At 56.5% G+C, this 14920-nt stretch overlaps 2 protein-coding genes across 2 annotated transcripts in view; one reads left to right on the top strand and one right to left on the bottom strand.

Annotated features, from left to right (window-relative positions):
* Positions 1-14847, top strand: part of LOC104465604 (1-phosphatidylinositol 4,5-bisphosphate phosphodiesterase gamma-1-like) — an 18491-nt gene extending 3644 nt beyond the window's left edge. Inside the window, exons 2-32 of the mRNA XM_010078724.1 lie at positions 2377-2526; positions 2637-2730; positions 2819-2866; positions 3489-3573; positions 3695-3775; positions 3868-3902; positions 5124-5196; positions 5309-5410; positions 5491-5609; positions 5710-5795; positions 5984-6104; positions 6220-6388; positions 6671-6790; positions 7007-7114; positions 7267-7454; positions 7658-7858; positions 7991-8110; positions 8407-8590; positions 8908-8985; positions 9957-10060; positions 10283-10379; positions 10831-10897; positions 11332-11495; positions 11623-11719; positions 11858-12082; positions 12384-12532; positions 13348-13462; positions 13699-13860; positions 14321-14409; positions 14533-14717; positions 14796-14847. Of these exons, the coding sequence (XP_010077026.1) occupies positions 2377-2526; positions 2637-2730; positions 2819-2866; positions 3489-3573; positions 3695-3775; positions 3868-3902; positions 5124-5196; positions 5309-5410; positions 5491-5609; positions 5710-5795; positions 5984-6104; positions 6220-6388; positions 6671-6790; positions 7007-7114; positions 7267-7454; positions 7658-7858; positions 7991-8110; positions 8407-8590; positions 8908-8985; positions 9957-10060; positions 10283-10379; positions 10831-10897; positions 11332-11495; positions 11623-11719; positions 11858-12082; positions 12384-12532; positions 13348-13462; positions 13699-13860; positions 14321-14409; positions 14533-14717; positions 14796-14847 (3668 nt within the window). The remainder of the gene's footprint in view (positions 1-2376; positions 2527-2636; positions 2731-2818; positions 2867-3488; positions 3574-3694; positions 3776-3867; positions 3903-5123; positions 5197-5308; positions 5411-5490; positions 5610-5709; positions 5796-5983; positions 6105-6219; positions 6389-6670; positions 6791-7006; positions 7115-7266; positions 7455-7657; positions 7859-7990; positions 8111-8406; positions 8591-8907; positions 8986-9956; positions 10061-10282; positions 10380-10830; positions 10898-11331; positions 11496-11622; positions 11720-11857; positions 12083-12383; positions 12533-13347; positions 13463-13698; positions 13861-14320; positions 14410-14532; positions 14718-14795) is intronic.
* LOC104465605 (helicase SRCAP-like) lies at positions 4235-4744 on the bottom strand. The gene is made up of 2 exons (XM_010078725.1): positions 4547-4744; positions 4235-4246 (listed from the first exon to the last, which is right to left on the bottom strand). The coding sequence occupies exons 1-2, from the start codon at positions 4742-4744 to the stop codon at positions 4235-4237; spliced, it is 210 nt and encodes a 69-aa protein (XP_010077027.1).
* Positions 14848-14920: the final 73 nt, after the last annotated feature.

Genomic DNA, 14920 nt, shown 5'->3' with positions numbered 1-14920 from the left:
ACACGGGGCTGTTCGAGCGCGTTCAGATGAGGCCTCGGAGATGGTGCGAGGCTGGAGCAGCTTCCGTGCGAGGACAGGCTGAGAGAGTTGGGGGTGTGCAGCCGGGAGAAGAGAAGGCTCCAGGGAGACCTTGTGGCCTTTCAATATATAAGAAAGATAGGGACAGAGTTTTAATAGAGCCTTTAGTGACAGGACAAGGGGTAATGGTTTTAAACTAAAAGAGGGGAGATTTAGATCAGATATTAGGAAGAATTTTTTCACTGTGAGGGTGGTGAGACCCTGGCCCAGGTTGCCCAGAGAAGCTGTGGATGCCCCATCCCTGGAGATGTTCAAGGCCAGGCTGGATGAGGCTTTGAGAAACCTGGGCTAGTGGGAGATGTCCCTGCACCTGGCAGGTGGGTTGGACTAGTTGACCTTCAAAGGTCCTTTCCAACCCAAACCATTTGATGATTCTATGATTATTGGCAACACCCAGAGGTCAGGTCCAAGGCTGGATCCTGGAGGTGTTGAATTGGGGGGATGGTGCATTGCGATTTCCTGGCAGAGCCCCAGCAGCCGCTGAATTCTCACTCGTTGATGGCACCCTGTGGATGGGCAGGTTTGGGGATGAGTGGCTGCTTTTCAACATATAAGCCAATTTTTGCCCCCAAATATCTGCCTGTTTGTAGCAAAGAAGGTTTGTTCCAAGCCATGGGGGCTGCACGGAGACAGCAATGGGTCTTCATTTCTTGAGATCTAGTCCCAAAACAAAGTACATGCAGGCATGCAGACCTCCTGTGTATCACTTGTTCTACAATCCCACCCCAATCCGTGAAATTTGGCTTGTGATCATCCAGCAAGGAAACGCTAGATAAAGCCTCCAGTGTTTTCTGGAGCTTTTCCGCCAAGAGAAACTATTCTGCATCTCTTTTCTGATTTAGCCTGATTTCTCCCCCAATCCCTTATTCCTTCTTGCATTCAAATTTTCTTTCCCCACTTTGGATTAGGCTGAGGGTTTCCATCCAGGCACCAGCATGCCTGCACCCTTCCCCACTGCCGCATCGGAAACACGGGCTGGGCTGGAAATTCTCCGGGAAATGACCCATTTCCTCAACAGGACAATACCCCGACGAGGCAGCAGTCCGTCTGCCCTAAGCCGTACAAAGCCCTTTCTGGCGCCAGCACCTCAACCCTGGAGGGCAAAGCTGGCTGGGGGGTGATGCTCCTGGTGTGAAGAACAACTTTTGGTGTTATTACTAATATCACCATATTATTATTCTGCACCCGGTGGGATGTGTCCACTCGACAATCACCGGGGGATGGAAATCTCTCCCAGCAGTGTAGTGGTGAGGAAGATCGTGGTCCGGAAACCCAGCCCTCCCCGCCACCAGCAGGGCTTTATATAGCAAGATAATGAGAGAGCAGCGTAGCAGGAAAGAAACGCCCTGTGGTCCGGGCTACAGGGGCTCTAAACTGCCACTTTTGGGCAGATGTCTTCAATTAAAATATGAGCTCAGCCTGCCCCAAAGCAGGGTCTGTCCTGGGGAGGAGAAGGCAGGAGAGAGGTGTCTGGAGATGCACTAGTTGGCATGGGGTAGGCTGATCCTGGAGGATACGTGGCACCTACAAAGCTAGGGAACCAGTGGGCAGCATTGTGGGGACGCCACATTCTGTGGACACAAGTCCCTGGAGGACACATAGGAGTGGGGTGCCATCACACACCTGGAGGCAGTGCTGCAAGGACACCCTGTCCTGGGGATGCAGCTCCCTGGGGGACACATGGACCCAGCACCCATGGTGCTGTGACATAGCTGCAACAGTGCTGCAAGGACATCCTGTCCTGGGGACGCAGCTCCCTGGGGTCACATGGACCCAGCACCCATGGTACCGTGACATAGCTGCAACAGTGCTGCAAGGACATCCTGTCCTGGGGACACAGCTCCTTGGAGGACACAGTTCCCTGGAGGACACATGGCCATGTCACCCATGGTGCTGTAACGCAGCTGGAGCAGTGCTGCAGGGACACCCTGTCCTGGGGACACGGTTCCCCAAAGGACACATGGCCATGACACCCATGATGCCATCATGCACCAACAGGCAGTTCCACAGGGATGCCCCATTCTGGGGACACAGTTCCCTGAAGGACCTGCAATACCCATGGTGCCGTCACACTAGCAGACACATCACTGGAGGGCTGTGGGGATGTCTCCCTGGGGGACACATGGCCACAGCACCCACCATACCATCACACACCCATGGGCAGTACCATGGGGATGTCCCACCCTGGGGACAAGGATCCCCAGAGGACACATGGTCTCCTGGCAGTCCCACCTCCTGCACATGAGGCAGTGGTGGCAGGATGTCAAGGGACAGTCCCATGTTCCTCTTTCCCCACAGTCGACATTCGGGAGATCAAGGAGATCCGCCTGGGGAAGAACTCACGAGACTTCGAGCGCTACCCCGAGGATGCTCGCAAGCTCGACTTCACCATGTGCTTCATCATCCTCTATGGGATGGACTTCAGGCTGCGGACGCTCAGCGTGGCCGGTGTGTGGGCTCCCTCCCTGCTCCCCCCCAGCCACCCTTGGGCTCTCACCTCCTCCCCAACATCCCATCTCCTCCAACCCAACCTCACCACTCTCCTCTTCCTCCTCCAGCTTTCTGTGAGGAGGACATCAACCTGTGGATAACGGGTCTCAACTGGCTGGTGGCAGATACCCAGAAAGCTCAGACCCCGCTACAGATTGAGAGGTGAGGAAGGGCCAGCAGGTTCCATTTCCTGGCCCCTGTCTGGGGACCTGGGGGGAACAAAACTTTCCTTCCATCCCTTCTTTCCCAGGTGGCTGCGGAAACAGTTTGATGGGATGGACCGGGCACGGGAAGGCAGGTGAGCGCTGGCACGTCCCCATGCTGGGAAGTGGCTGGTGGGTTCTGCTGGACAGGATCGTATCACCCCAGTTGCACCCCAAGTCTGGAGGCTGAGCCAGGCTGGGAGTGGGGTTTGTGGGACAAGGTAGTACCAGGTTATTTGGGGTTCTCAAAGGCACCTAAAATCAGAGACTCAAGCACAAGTCCCCTCCTCACTCCTATAGGAACCATGGGGACCTGATGTCTTCACGCTCAGTGATACATTGCCACCAGCACCAAGAGGGGCTGGGCCATTAATGCAGCCCATAAACATCTCCCCAAAACCCTAAATTTAGTTAATTTGGATTTAAATTATTATGGGATGGGGATGGGCATCATCTCCAGGTAGGATGATGGCTTAGAGAGCCCGATGGTTCTTGGACACCCTCCTTATCCTCAACACTGTGCTCACACTTGCACCGGACCCAATGTAATTCGGGGTCCTGTGCCACTGAGGGGATCCACAGCTCCGCAGGGTGAAATCCCCCCCCCCAACAGAGACCATGCTGGTACCAACATTTGGGATAGGACCCTTGGTGTTCAGGAGCTGAGATCCATCCGGCGGTTGTACATGTCCCTGATGCCAACTGACCCTCTTGCAGCATCACAGTGAAGGACCTCAAGGCCATGCTGCCCCAGGTGAACTACCGCGTCCCCAACATGAGGTTCCTGCGGGACAAGCTCATGGTAAGGACCCCCTTGGGCACCCCAACTACACAAGGAGAGGGTCTTCAAGCCCCCACAGCTGGGCTGGAGTTTTTTTCTCCAGCTGGGTGGCCCTGCTCTCATGTCACACCCTCTCTTGCAGGAGGTGGAAGCCAGGAATGAGATGACTTTCTCCCACTTCATCCAATTCTACAAAAACTTGATGTTTGATGCACAGAAGTCGGTAAGAGACAACTCTTGTCCTCCCAGGCATCCCCCCACCCAGTGCGGCATGTCTCCAGCCACCTAAGCCCAGTCCCCTCCTTTGCCTTGCAGGTCATCGAGCAGCTGGAACTTTCCTTCCCACTGCGGTAAGTCCCCAGGAGCCCCGTGGCTCCCATCCCGGACAAGCTTCCAAGGGTTGGATCCATCGGGTGGGCAATGGAATCGGGCTGTGGGGCAGAGCAAGGGGAGACTGGAGGGTCCGGGTGGTGTGGGTGGCCCTGGAGCATCTCCCGCTGTCCGGGCAGGATTGGGGTGGAGGGAATGGTGGGGATGGCAAGGGTGGTGTGATGGGTGGGGATGGGAGCAGGGATGGAGTGGGGATGAGCAGGGACAGTAAAGGGAATAGGGGTGGGGATGAGCAGGGGTGGGAGTGGAGATGGGATCAATGATGGGAGTAGGGATGGGAAAGGGGATGGGATCAGGGATGGGACTGGAGATGGGAGCAGGGATGAGAGGGGGTGGGAAAGGGGATGGGGTGAGGATGAGCAGGGATGGGAGCAGGGATGGGCATAGGTGGGGAGGTGGGAGTGGAGATGGGAGTGAGGATGGAAGTAGGGATCGGACCAGGGATAGGATCGGGGATGGGAGTGGGAATGAGCAGGGATGGGAGAGGGGGTAGGGATGGGGCTGAGCAGGGATGGGAGCAGGGATGGGCAGAGGTGGGAGTGGAGATGGGAGCAGGGATAAGAGTGGGGATGAGTAGGGATGGGAGTGGAGATGAGGATGGGACCAGGGATAGGAGAAGGGATGGGATCAGGGATGGGAGTGGGGACAGAAGCAAGGATGGGAGTGAGGATGGAAGCAGGGATGGGTGTGGAGATGGGAGCAGGGATGAGAGTAGGGATGGGTGTGGGGATGAAAGCAGGATCAGAGTAGGGATGGGTGTGGGGATGGGGGCAAGGATGTGACTAGAGATGGGTGCAGGCATGGGAGTGGGGATAGAAGCAGGGATGTGAACAGGAATGGGAGCAAAGTTGTGAGTAGGGATGGGTGCCAGGGATGTAGGAACATGTCACCCTGCACTCCTCCTCACATCCTCCAGCTGTGTGACCACTTCTCCCAGGTCACAGGCTGACATGGGTAGGGTTTGCTCTAGCAGCACCCAACAGCTTGAGGTGCCTCTTGCACCCCCATGGCCTGCGCTTTCCTTGAGTCCCTTGTCACCTGCCACAGTGGGCAGGAGCCAGGCAGGAGCTGGGTGCATCAACGGGCCAAGCTGTGGGTGGACGCTGGTGACCTCAACTCCCCCATGGGGTCTACCCCAACTCCTGCTCCTAGTCCTCGCTGATGGCTGCTCCATGTTGCAGGAACATGGACCGCCCCGAGCTGTGCCAAGTCTCCCTCTACGACTTCCAGAAGTTCCTGCTGCACGACCAGAAGGTGGGTGCCCTTAGAGACCCCTGCAGCACCCCTCTCAGCCCCAAACTCGGGGACCCCCATGGGATGCCCCAGCCTGGTTTCCCCGATAATGATGGCTGTGTTTGCACCCCAGGAACCCTGGGCCAGCGACGTGGGCATGGTGCGGGACTACATGTCCACCTACCTCAAGGAGAGCTCCAGCGAGGTGGTGGACCCCTCCTTCCAGCTGGACGAGGTGGGTGGCCCCACGTAGCACCCACCCAGAGATGTCTCCCCATCCCTGACAGGTTTTGACCTTTCTGCTTCCCCCCCTAGTTCCTCACGTACCTCTTCTCCAAGGAGAACATGGTGATGGACGCCAAGTATGAGCGCGTGGTGCCTGAGGAGATGAACCACCCCCTGTCCCAGTACTGGATCTCCTCTTCCCACAACACGTAAGGACAGGGTGGGCTCTTCTTGGGGACCTCTGTGAGCATCCCATCACCTCGGCTGGGGCAGCCCTGGCTGCTGCTGATCCCTGTCTCTCCTCTGCAGGTATTTAACAGGGGATCAGTTCTCCAGCGAATCCTCCCTGGAGGCATATGCCCGCTGCCTGCGCATGGGCTGCCGCTGCATCGAGTGTGAGTCCCCCCAGAACCCTACGGTGATGCTCATTCCCCCCTGACACCCCCTGGTCCATTAGACAGACCATCCTCTGCACCCACAGCACTGGGTGGGAGATCTTCCATGTCCTTTTGGGGCCCAAAAACATGGTCCCCGATGCACAGTCAGTGACTGGCATGCATTAACTGAGGTGTCCTCCCCTCAGTGGACTGCTGGGATGGCCCAGACGATCTTCCCATCATCTACCATGGCCACACACTCACCTCCAAGATCAAGTTCCTGGACGTGCTGCACACCATCAAGGAGCACGCGTTCGTCACTTCTGAGTAAGCCCCTGCCCCCCAACAACACCCCAATTATGGGAAAGGAAGGCAACCCCTTCCCAAATTCCCATCTACTTCGCCTTTGTCCCAAGCCACCATTCCCACCTGCTTCCTCCAGGTTCCCCATCATCCTCTCCATCGAAGACCACTGCAGCATTGTCCAGCAGAGGAACATGGCCTCCCACTTCAAGAAGGTCTTTGGGGACATGCTACTCACCAAGCCGGTGGACATCAACGCTGATGAGTTGCCTTCGCCCACCCAGCTCAAGAAGAAGATCCTAATCAAGGTGTGGAATGGGCACCACCCCAAAGCCCCTCTTTGAGGGGACAAAGACCATGTTGGGCTCAGAGGGATGGTTATTCTCTCAAATCATGGGACTCAGCAGCAATATCGCTCTATGCGCAAGCAGTAGGACATTGGAGAGATGTCCTACTTCAAGAGACAGGCAAGGGGAACGGGGTGGTGGAGAGGGACCTGAAGGAGCCCAAGCATGGCTTGAGGGCTGGGAGCTCAGTGTGACAGGGACACTGTGCCCACCACTGAGGTCCCCTCCCTGGGCTGTCCCCAGCACAAGAAGCTGGTCGAAGGGAACCTGTACGAGGAGGTCTCCACCGCCAGTTACTCGGAAAATGACATCAGCAACTCCATCAAGAACGGCATCCTCTACCTCGAAGACCCCATCGACCACGTAAGGGGCTCCCTGCCGATGGCAGCTGGGGGTCAGGTGGGGTCTGTCAGATGGGGATGAGCATCAGGGTTTGGGTTGGGCACGGGGCATGGGCTCTCCTAGACCATTGCAATTCCATGGGGAAACGGGGCAGGGGTAGAAATGGAGATCTCAAAGCCCCATCCCTCCATGCCACCATCCTCCCCACTGGGGAGTGATGCTCTTCCTCCCTCCCAGACCTGGAGCCCCCATTATTTCGTCCTGACAAGCAACAAGATCTACTACTCAGAGGAGACATCCCGCTACCAGTTCAATGAGGATGAGGAGGAGGTGGAGCAGAAGGAGGTGCGTGCAAAGCAGGATGTCACCATGGGGCAGGGGGATTTAGGGAGGTCTCATGGGGAAAGGGGAGAGGATGGCAATGCCTTGATTGATGCCAGAGGTTGGGGGGGATGCTAACCCCCGGGCATCTCTCTCATTTTGTGGTGAACTCACAGGAGTTCAACAACAACGAGCTGCACTTTACGGAGAAGTGGTTTCATGGGAAGCTGGGAGGTGGCCGTGATGGGCGGCAGATCGCTGAGAAGCTGCTGCACGAGTACTGCACTGAGACGGGCGGCAAGGACGGCACCTTCCTGGTGCGCGAGAGCGAGACCTTTGTGGGCGACTACACCCTCTCCTTCTGGTAGGAGCTCCAGGGGAGACGCACGATCCCATCCTCCCCGAGCCAGGGGTTGGCCCTCTAGCCAGTCCCTGGTCTGGTGCCTGGAATGGCATTTTTGGGGGGAAACACCACCTTTTTGCATGGCACGTGGACCCCAAAGTGTGGGGTGGTGAGGACATGGCCTGAATTGACTCACCTCTGTCTTCCCTGCAACACCATGGCAGGAGGTCCAGCCGCGTGCAGCACTGCCGGATCCACTCGCGGCAGGAGGCCGGTGCCACCAAGTTCTACCTGACGGACAACCTGGTCTTCGACAGCCTCTACAGCCTCATCTGCCACTACCGCGAGGTGCCACTCCGCTGCAACGAGTTCGAGATGCGCCTCACTGACCCCGTCCCCCAGCCCAACGCCCATGAGAGCAAAGAGTGAGGACATCCTCATACCCTTGGTTCTCTGGGTCCACCAGCCTCCTCCATCCCTGGTATTGGGTCTTGGGTACCCCCTGGGGTGTGGGGACGCCAGTGCCAGCCCACCACCTCCATGCTCTGCCCGGCCAGGTGGTACCATGCCAGCTTGACGCGTCTACAGGCTGAGCACATGCTGATGCGGGTCCCACGGGATGGAGCCTTCCTGGTGCGCAAGCGCAGTGAACCCAACTCCTACGCCATCTCCTTCCGGTGAGTGCACCCCAAGGCTGGTTGGTCTCAGCCATGATGACCACGTTGCTGGCCAAGCGAAGAACTGCCTGGCTCATGTCTGTTGTGACTCCATGGTGGGTCAGCAGGGTGACATGGGGTGCATGATGCTCTAACAGGGTGGACCTCCTAGCTGCAGTGATGGGAAAGCCATGTCCTCAAGGAGGCCACCCCAGTGGCATCCCTGCTGGGGCAGGATGTCATCTCCTGCCTGTCCCCATCATGGAGCCAGGGTCTGGCCACTCCTCACATATCTCCCTTGGCTCTCTTGGCCCCAGGGCGGAGGGGAAGATCAAGCACTGCCGGATCCAGCAGGAAGGTCGGCTCTTCATGCTGGGCAGCTCGGCTGAGTTTGAGAGCCTCGTGGACCTCGTCAGCTACTATGAGAAGCACCCACTTTACCGCAAGATGAAGCTGCGTTACCCCATCAATGAGGAGACCCTGGAGAAGATGGGTACCACTGTGAGTGCTCCTGGCAATGGGGATGGTGGGGATGGGCATTCTGTGCTACAGGCAGCCAAGCCCCATCCCCAGCTCCACCATGGTGGGCAGGGCTCCTCCAGCCTCTTGGTTGAAGCCCAACCAGAATCAGCCAAGTTTGTTCTGCAGCCATTGCCTGCAGTTATAACTCCACTGCAATTCACTTCCAATGAGTTGCAAAGGGATATTAGGTCCCTCTCAACCTCTTCTGGATCACATGTGGTGGCCCTGCTCCCACCATATCCCCTTGTAGCCCCTGCCTGCATCTGGGTGACTCACTCAGGTGTGTCTCCTTGCAGGAGCTGGACTATGGAGCCCTGTATGAGGTGCGGACCCCCCACTTCTACGTAGAGGCCAACAAGATGCCAATGGCCAGGGTAAGGAGCTGAGCTGGTGTCCCTGGGAGGTGGAGGGCGGTGGGACATGGTGATTCTAGTGCTGAGGCTCCTGGGTCATGTCCTCCCAGACCCATCACATCTCCCACCACCGACCTGAGAAGTGGTGACATTTTGCTGCATTTTTCTGACCCTTGAGTGATGCTGGAGCTGGTGGGACCTTTCCCACATCCACATCACTTGGGGACAGTCCAACTTTCAGCAACAGCATCATAATGGCGTGGTGGGCGAGGTATGGAGAGAGCCCAGCCTGGAGCAAGGACCTGGTGCAAGTTTGACCCAACATTGAGGAAACCCCCATGGATCCCTTTGCACTGGGGAACCCCAGAAGAGCAGGTTTAGGGTCAGTTCTCAGGTGGTGCAGTCTCCATCCTTGGAAGTTTTTGGGACCGAGCTGGTCTTGGAGCTGACCCAGTCTCCATCCTCAGAGGTTTTTGGGACTGAGCTGGTCTTGGACTTGACCCTGGAGGAGGTTGGACTGGAGTCCCAAGGTTCTTTCTTTGTGATCCTACCATCCCATGGTCCAGCACTGCTGTGCCTCAAAGGTCCTTTTGCAGCAGAGAAGCTCTCAGGCTAAGCCCAGACATGGGAAACCTTAATCCAAACAGTGTTTCCCCAGGGAAAAACTTTGGGACATGTTTCCTGTGGGACTGTCAGGGGATTAACCCCTTCAGTGCACCCAGAGAAACCACTGGGGGACCCAGAAGAGGAACCCACTTTGCGATGAATGTGGTGGTCCTACAGGACCACGGGTGTCACCAGTCCTCCCAGCCCCTCTAACATGTCTCACTGCTGGTGTGGGCAATTTGAGGGCATCATTTGAGCTGTCAGACCCCCAGGAGCCCCGAGGCTTCACCATGGCAGGTTGACAAGTTGGGCTGAGTGGGGCGCATTACCAGCCAGCATCCCTGGGTGCTCAGTGGTGACACGTGTCCCTCTCCCTGGTGGTCCAGTGCACGGTGAAGGCTCTCTACGACTACAAAGCTCAGCGGGAGGACGAGCTGTCATTCTGCAAGCAAGCCATCATCCACAACGTTGACAAGCAGGATGGTGGCTGGTGAGGGTGTTTGGGTGGCCCCTGGGTGGGCATCACCATGGGTGGGGGTGTGGAAGGAACACCCCGGGTTTTCCCCGCGGGTCATCCCACAGTGGGTTTTAACTGCTTCCTTTTCTGTCCCCCCACCCCTTCTCCGCCTGCTCCCCGACATTGCATGCAGCATGAACACCCCTGTCCCCCCCCAAATCAGTCCACTTGCCTTGATCCTCTCACCCCTTGCAGGTGGCGGGGGGACTACGGGGGCAAGAAGCAGCTGTGGTTCCCAGCCAACTACGTAGAGGAGATCGTCAGCACACAAGCGCAGGAGCAGGATGAGGCTGTGAGTGCCCTGTCCCCATGCACGGGCGACCAAGTCTGCCCCAGATGCTCCCAGCCTTGTGCCAAGCCCAGACCCTTATCCAGAGGCTGGGAGATGCTCATGGTCCTGCTCCAGCCCAGACCCTTATCCAGAGGTTGGAGGATGCTCATGGTCCTGCTCCAGCCTGGACCCTTATCCAGAGTTTGGGGGATGCTCCTGACCTCATGCCAACCCACACCTTTCTCCAGAAGCTGGGGGATGCTCATGGTCCTTCTCCAGTCCAGACCCTAATCCAGAGGCTGGTAGATGCTCGGCCGTGGAGCAGAGCACACCAAAAGGATGTTTTTTTCTCTGATTTTGCTCAGATTTGGACAATTCAGAGGGCTGGAGGGAGGCTGCCAAGCAGAGTGGACACTGGGCTGGGTCCTCCACAACCGTCCCCCATCACCCCCTCTTCCTTTCTCTCTTGCAGTCATCAGAAAACAGCCCCCTGGGGAACTTCTTGAAAGGCTTCATTGATGTGCCGTCCTGCCACGTTGGTGAGTGGTCGCCACTATGTCCCTGCCATGGCTGTGGGAGCCCACTGGGAAGCTCAGTGCCATAAGCTGAGGCTCCCCAACTCATCATGCAATTGCCAGATGGGCTTATGCTTGGCACAACATACCGGGGAGCAACACGGGGCTGGGTTCAGAGGGATTTGGTTGATTTTGGAAGGATTCAGAGGCATTTGGAGGACTGGATTATTTAGGGTATATTCACCCCTTGGCTGTAAGGAAAATGCATTCCAGCGTGGAAAGCTGAAACCATTCATTAGAAAAATGGGACCCTCACAAGAGGAGAACCCCAACGGCTGGTGGGGTGCTGGGGAGGGCTGGTGGGGGCCTGTGAGCGGGACCGCTGAGGTTTCATTTGCTCCACAGAGCCATCCGTTGGGAATGTCTTCGAGTAAAGCCCCCCTCTGATGTCCTTATAGTTATCTCCAAAGACGGGAGGAGCTCCAAACCATTTGTCTTCACCATCCATTCCCAGCAGATGTCCCACGCAGCCCAGTCACTGGACGTGGCCGCAGACACACAAGAGGAGCTCAGCGAGTGGGTGGCCAAGATCCGAGAGGCCACGCAGAACGCCGACGCCAGGGTGAGGGGCACCGGGGTGCAGAGGATGGCGGTGGATGGTCCCATCCCAGAGCAGATGGTCCCCAACATCTCTGAAGGAGGAGGCTGGGGTGGGGGAAAACTTTCAGCTCCTGTTTTCCCTTGTGCAGATGCAAGAGGGGAAGATCATGGAGCGCAGGAAGAAGATCGCACTGGAGCTCTCTGAGCTGGTTGTGTATTGCCGCCCGGTGCCGTTTGATGAGGACAGTAAGAGCTGGAGAAGGGGGATGATGGGATGAGAATGGGAAGAGATGGGTGGGGTGAACCAAGCGGTCATGGTGGGCCAACCCCCAGGCCACCAGAGAGCCCCATGTCCTCTGCTGATGGCCACCTCGGTGCTTTTAGAGATTGGAACGGACAAGGCATGCTATCGGGACATGTCCTCCTTTCCGGAGACCAAGGCGGAGAAGTACGCCAACCGCAGCAAGGGCAAGAAGTTCCTGCAGTACAACCGGCGCCAACTCAGCCGCATCTACCCCAAAGGGCAGCGCCTGGACTCCTCCAACTACGACCCATTGCCCATGTGGATCTGTGGCAGCCAGCTAGTGGCCCTCAACTTCCAGACGCCCGGTAAATCCTGTTCCTGGGGTGGCTGCTGGGCTCATCCCCATGGATCACCCCAAAATTCCCATCTCTGGTGGCTTTGTCCTGGGTCCTCTTGCTGGAGGTGGTTTGGATGATGTCTCCAACCTTTGTCCTCATCCTGATGGGGACATCTCCATGCAATTCTTGTGTGCTTCATGCAAAACCCAGCTGGAGTTGTTCTCCAACCAGGGTTGGGGGTTCTTAGCAGGGGGTTTGCCAAGGCTGGGGGACCTCAGGGTGTTCCTGAGCCCTGCAGCTCAGAGCTACTCTGTCCCCACGGCTGCAGACAAGCCAATGCAGCTGAACCAGGCGCTCTTCATGCTCGGCGGCCGCAGTGGCTATGTCCTGCAGCCTGACATCATGAGGGATGAGACGTTTGACCCCTTCGACAAGAACAGCCTGAAGATTGTGGAGCCCATCACAGTCCAGCTGCAGGCAAGTGGACTTGCTGTCCACCCTGGGGTGGTCAACATCAAGATGGGGGCTTGCTTTTTCCTTAGTTTTGGGTCAACTGGGGGTGGTTTTTACATATTTCAGCCCCATATTTGCTCCATGGAGTTCATTACCTCTTGATCTCTTTGGTTTGTTGGTCTTTCTCTTCTTGCGGCATCATTTTTCCCATGGGAGAACCCCAAAATTGCACAGAGCTGAGCCCAACCTGAGCAAGAGCAGAGTAGGGTAAAGTAGCTAAAACAAGCCCAGAAGCACCTTAGCTAACCCTTGGGGAATTTCAGTGTTAGAGCACACCCATTGGTGTGTAGGCACCTGACTCTTGACCATGGCATGAATCCAGCAAAGGTCCACCAAATCCAAATCCAAAGATCCATCAAATCCACCAAAATCCAAATAATTTGGCAGGTATAGCTGAAATCAAACTAAAACCAGTCCAAGGTCATAAATAAGGTGTGGTGTGGCTAATTATAGCCATGAAGATTTTGGTAAGCCCAAAACACCCAAAATTTTTTACGATGAGGGTGGTGAAACACTGGGCCAGGTTGGCCCTTCTGGGTGGTAGATATCCCATTCCTGGAAACGTTCAAGGTTGGGTTGGACAGGGCTCTGAGCAACCTGATGTAGTTGAAGATGTCCCTGCTCATGGCAGGGATGTTGGACTAGATGACCTTGAAAGGTCCCTTCCAACCCAAACCATTCAATGATTTTGATTCTAAAATGGCCAAGCCATGGGGTTGCCCCGGAGAGTCCTTCCTTGTCTGACATAGCCAAACCTCACCCTCATCTTCCTCCTGCAGATCCTCGGTGCCCGGCACCTGCCCAAGAACGGGAGGAGCATCGTGTGCCCCTTCGTGGAGGTGGAGGTGTGCGGCTCTGAGTACGACAACAGCAAGAACAAAACAGATGTTGTAGGTGAGGGTCCACGTGGGTGACATTCCCACCCAGCCCTTGCACCCTGGGGACAGATGGTGATGCTGTGACAACCCTAACTGCCCTTTGGGGTCCTTTTGAACATGTGGGTGGTGGGACTGGGTTTTATGGAGGAGCGAAGAGGACAGGCATCTCCCACTGACATGCTGGTGCCATGTCGGTGATGTCCACGTATCCAGCCCCACTCTGACCCTCTCATCTGTTTCCTCATCCCCCAGCTGACAATGGCTTCAACCCCGTGTGGCTCTTCAAGCAGTTCGTCTTCGATATCAACAACCCCGAGTTTGCCTTCCTCCGCTTTGTGGTGTATGAAGAGGACATGTTCAGTGACCCCAACTTCTTGGCACAAGCCACCTTCCCTGTCAAGGGCCTTAAAACAGGTATGGTCCCTCCATCTGCAGCATCATCTTCATCATCATCGTAGAGTCACACTATCATAGAATCATAGAGTAGTTTGGGTTGGAAGGGACCTTAAAGATCATTGAGTTACAACCCCCCTGCCATGGGCTGGGACACCTTCCACTAGACCAGGTTGCTCAAAGCCTCATCCAGCCTGGCCTTGAACACCTCCAGGGATGGGGCATCCATAGCTTCTCTGGGGAACCTGGGCCAGTGCCTCATCATCATCATCATCGTCATCATCATCATCATTGTAGAGTCATAGAATCATAGAATGGTTTCATTTGGAAGGGACGTTTAAAGGTCATCTAGTCCAATCCCCCTGTAATTATCATCATAATCATCATCATTGTCATCATCATCATCTCCTTGGGGATCTGGCCATGGTGGGGGGTCGGACCTTGCCACAGAGCTTAGCTCATGTTGTGGTGTTGTGTCCAGGCTACCGGTCAGTGCCGTTGAAGAACAGCTACACTGAGGACCTGGAGCTCGCTTCCCTCCTCATCCACATCGAGATCATCAATGCCAAGGCAGGTGGCCTGGGCAGCTCGGGAAATCTCATGCCTCAGTTTCCCCAGCTGGAACAAGGCAGAGAACAGCACCCTAGGGTGTCTTGTCCACCCCGTCAGCCTCATACCCTTGTGTTGGAGCAGGAGGAAGATGAGGAGAACCTCTACTCGTCCATCCAGCAGCTACGGGACCGCGCCAGCGAGCTCTCCAGCCAGGTCTCCAGCTATGAGCGCACCAACGGTTGCGACTCCCGCTACCAGCAGCGCCTTGATGAGTTACGAGCGGCCCAGGAGCGGCTCATGGAGCTCACTGAAGTCCGTAACCGCAAGTGAGTGTCGCCTCCCTGTGACTTTAGGAGGTCCCTTTCAGGAGGGTCCCTAAGGCCACCCACCTTGCTCCTCACCAGGTTGATGGAGAAGAAGAAGAGGGACCGGCAAATGGTCACCAAACGCAGCTGAGCTGGATGGACACGAGGCCACCAGCCCATTGCAGACCCCCACCCCCCCACACCCCCCCCCCCTCCCGTCGCAA

This window comes from Pterocles gutturalis, unplaced genomic scaffold (assembly GCF_000699245.1).
Source record: "Pterocles gutturalis isolate BGI_N339 unplaced genomic scaffold, ASM69924v1 scaffold13833, whole genome shotgun sequence".
Classification (NCBI taxonomy): domain Eukaryota; kingdom Metazoa; phylum Chordata; class Aves; order Pterocliformes; family Pteroclidae; genus Pterocles; species Pterocles gutturalis.
The sequence above is the reverse complement of the archived record's forward strand: the minus strand, read 5'-3'. Positions and strand labels throughout refer to the sequence as shown.

Bases quoted from the DNA above. Each gene is read 5' to 3' on its own strand.
- LOC104465605 (XM_010078725.1), bottom strand. From the start codon at position 4,744: ATGCCTGCACCCATCTCTAGTCACATCCTTGCCCCCATCCCCACACCC.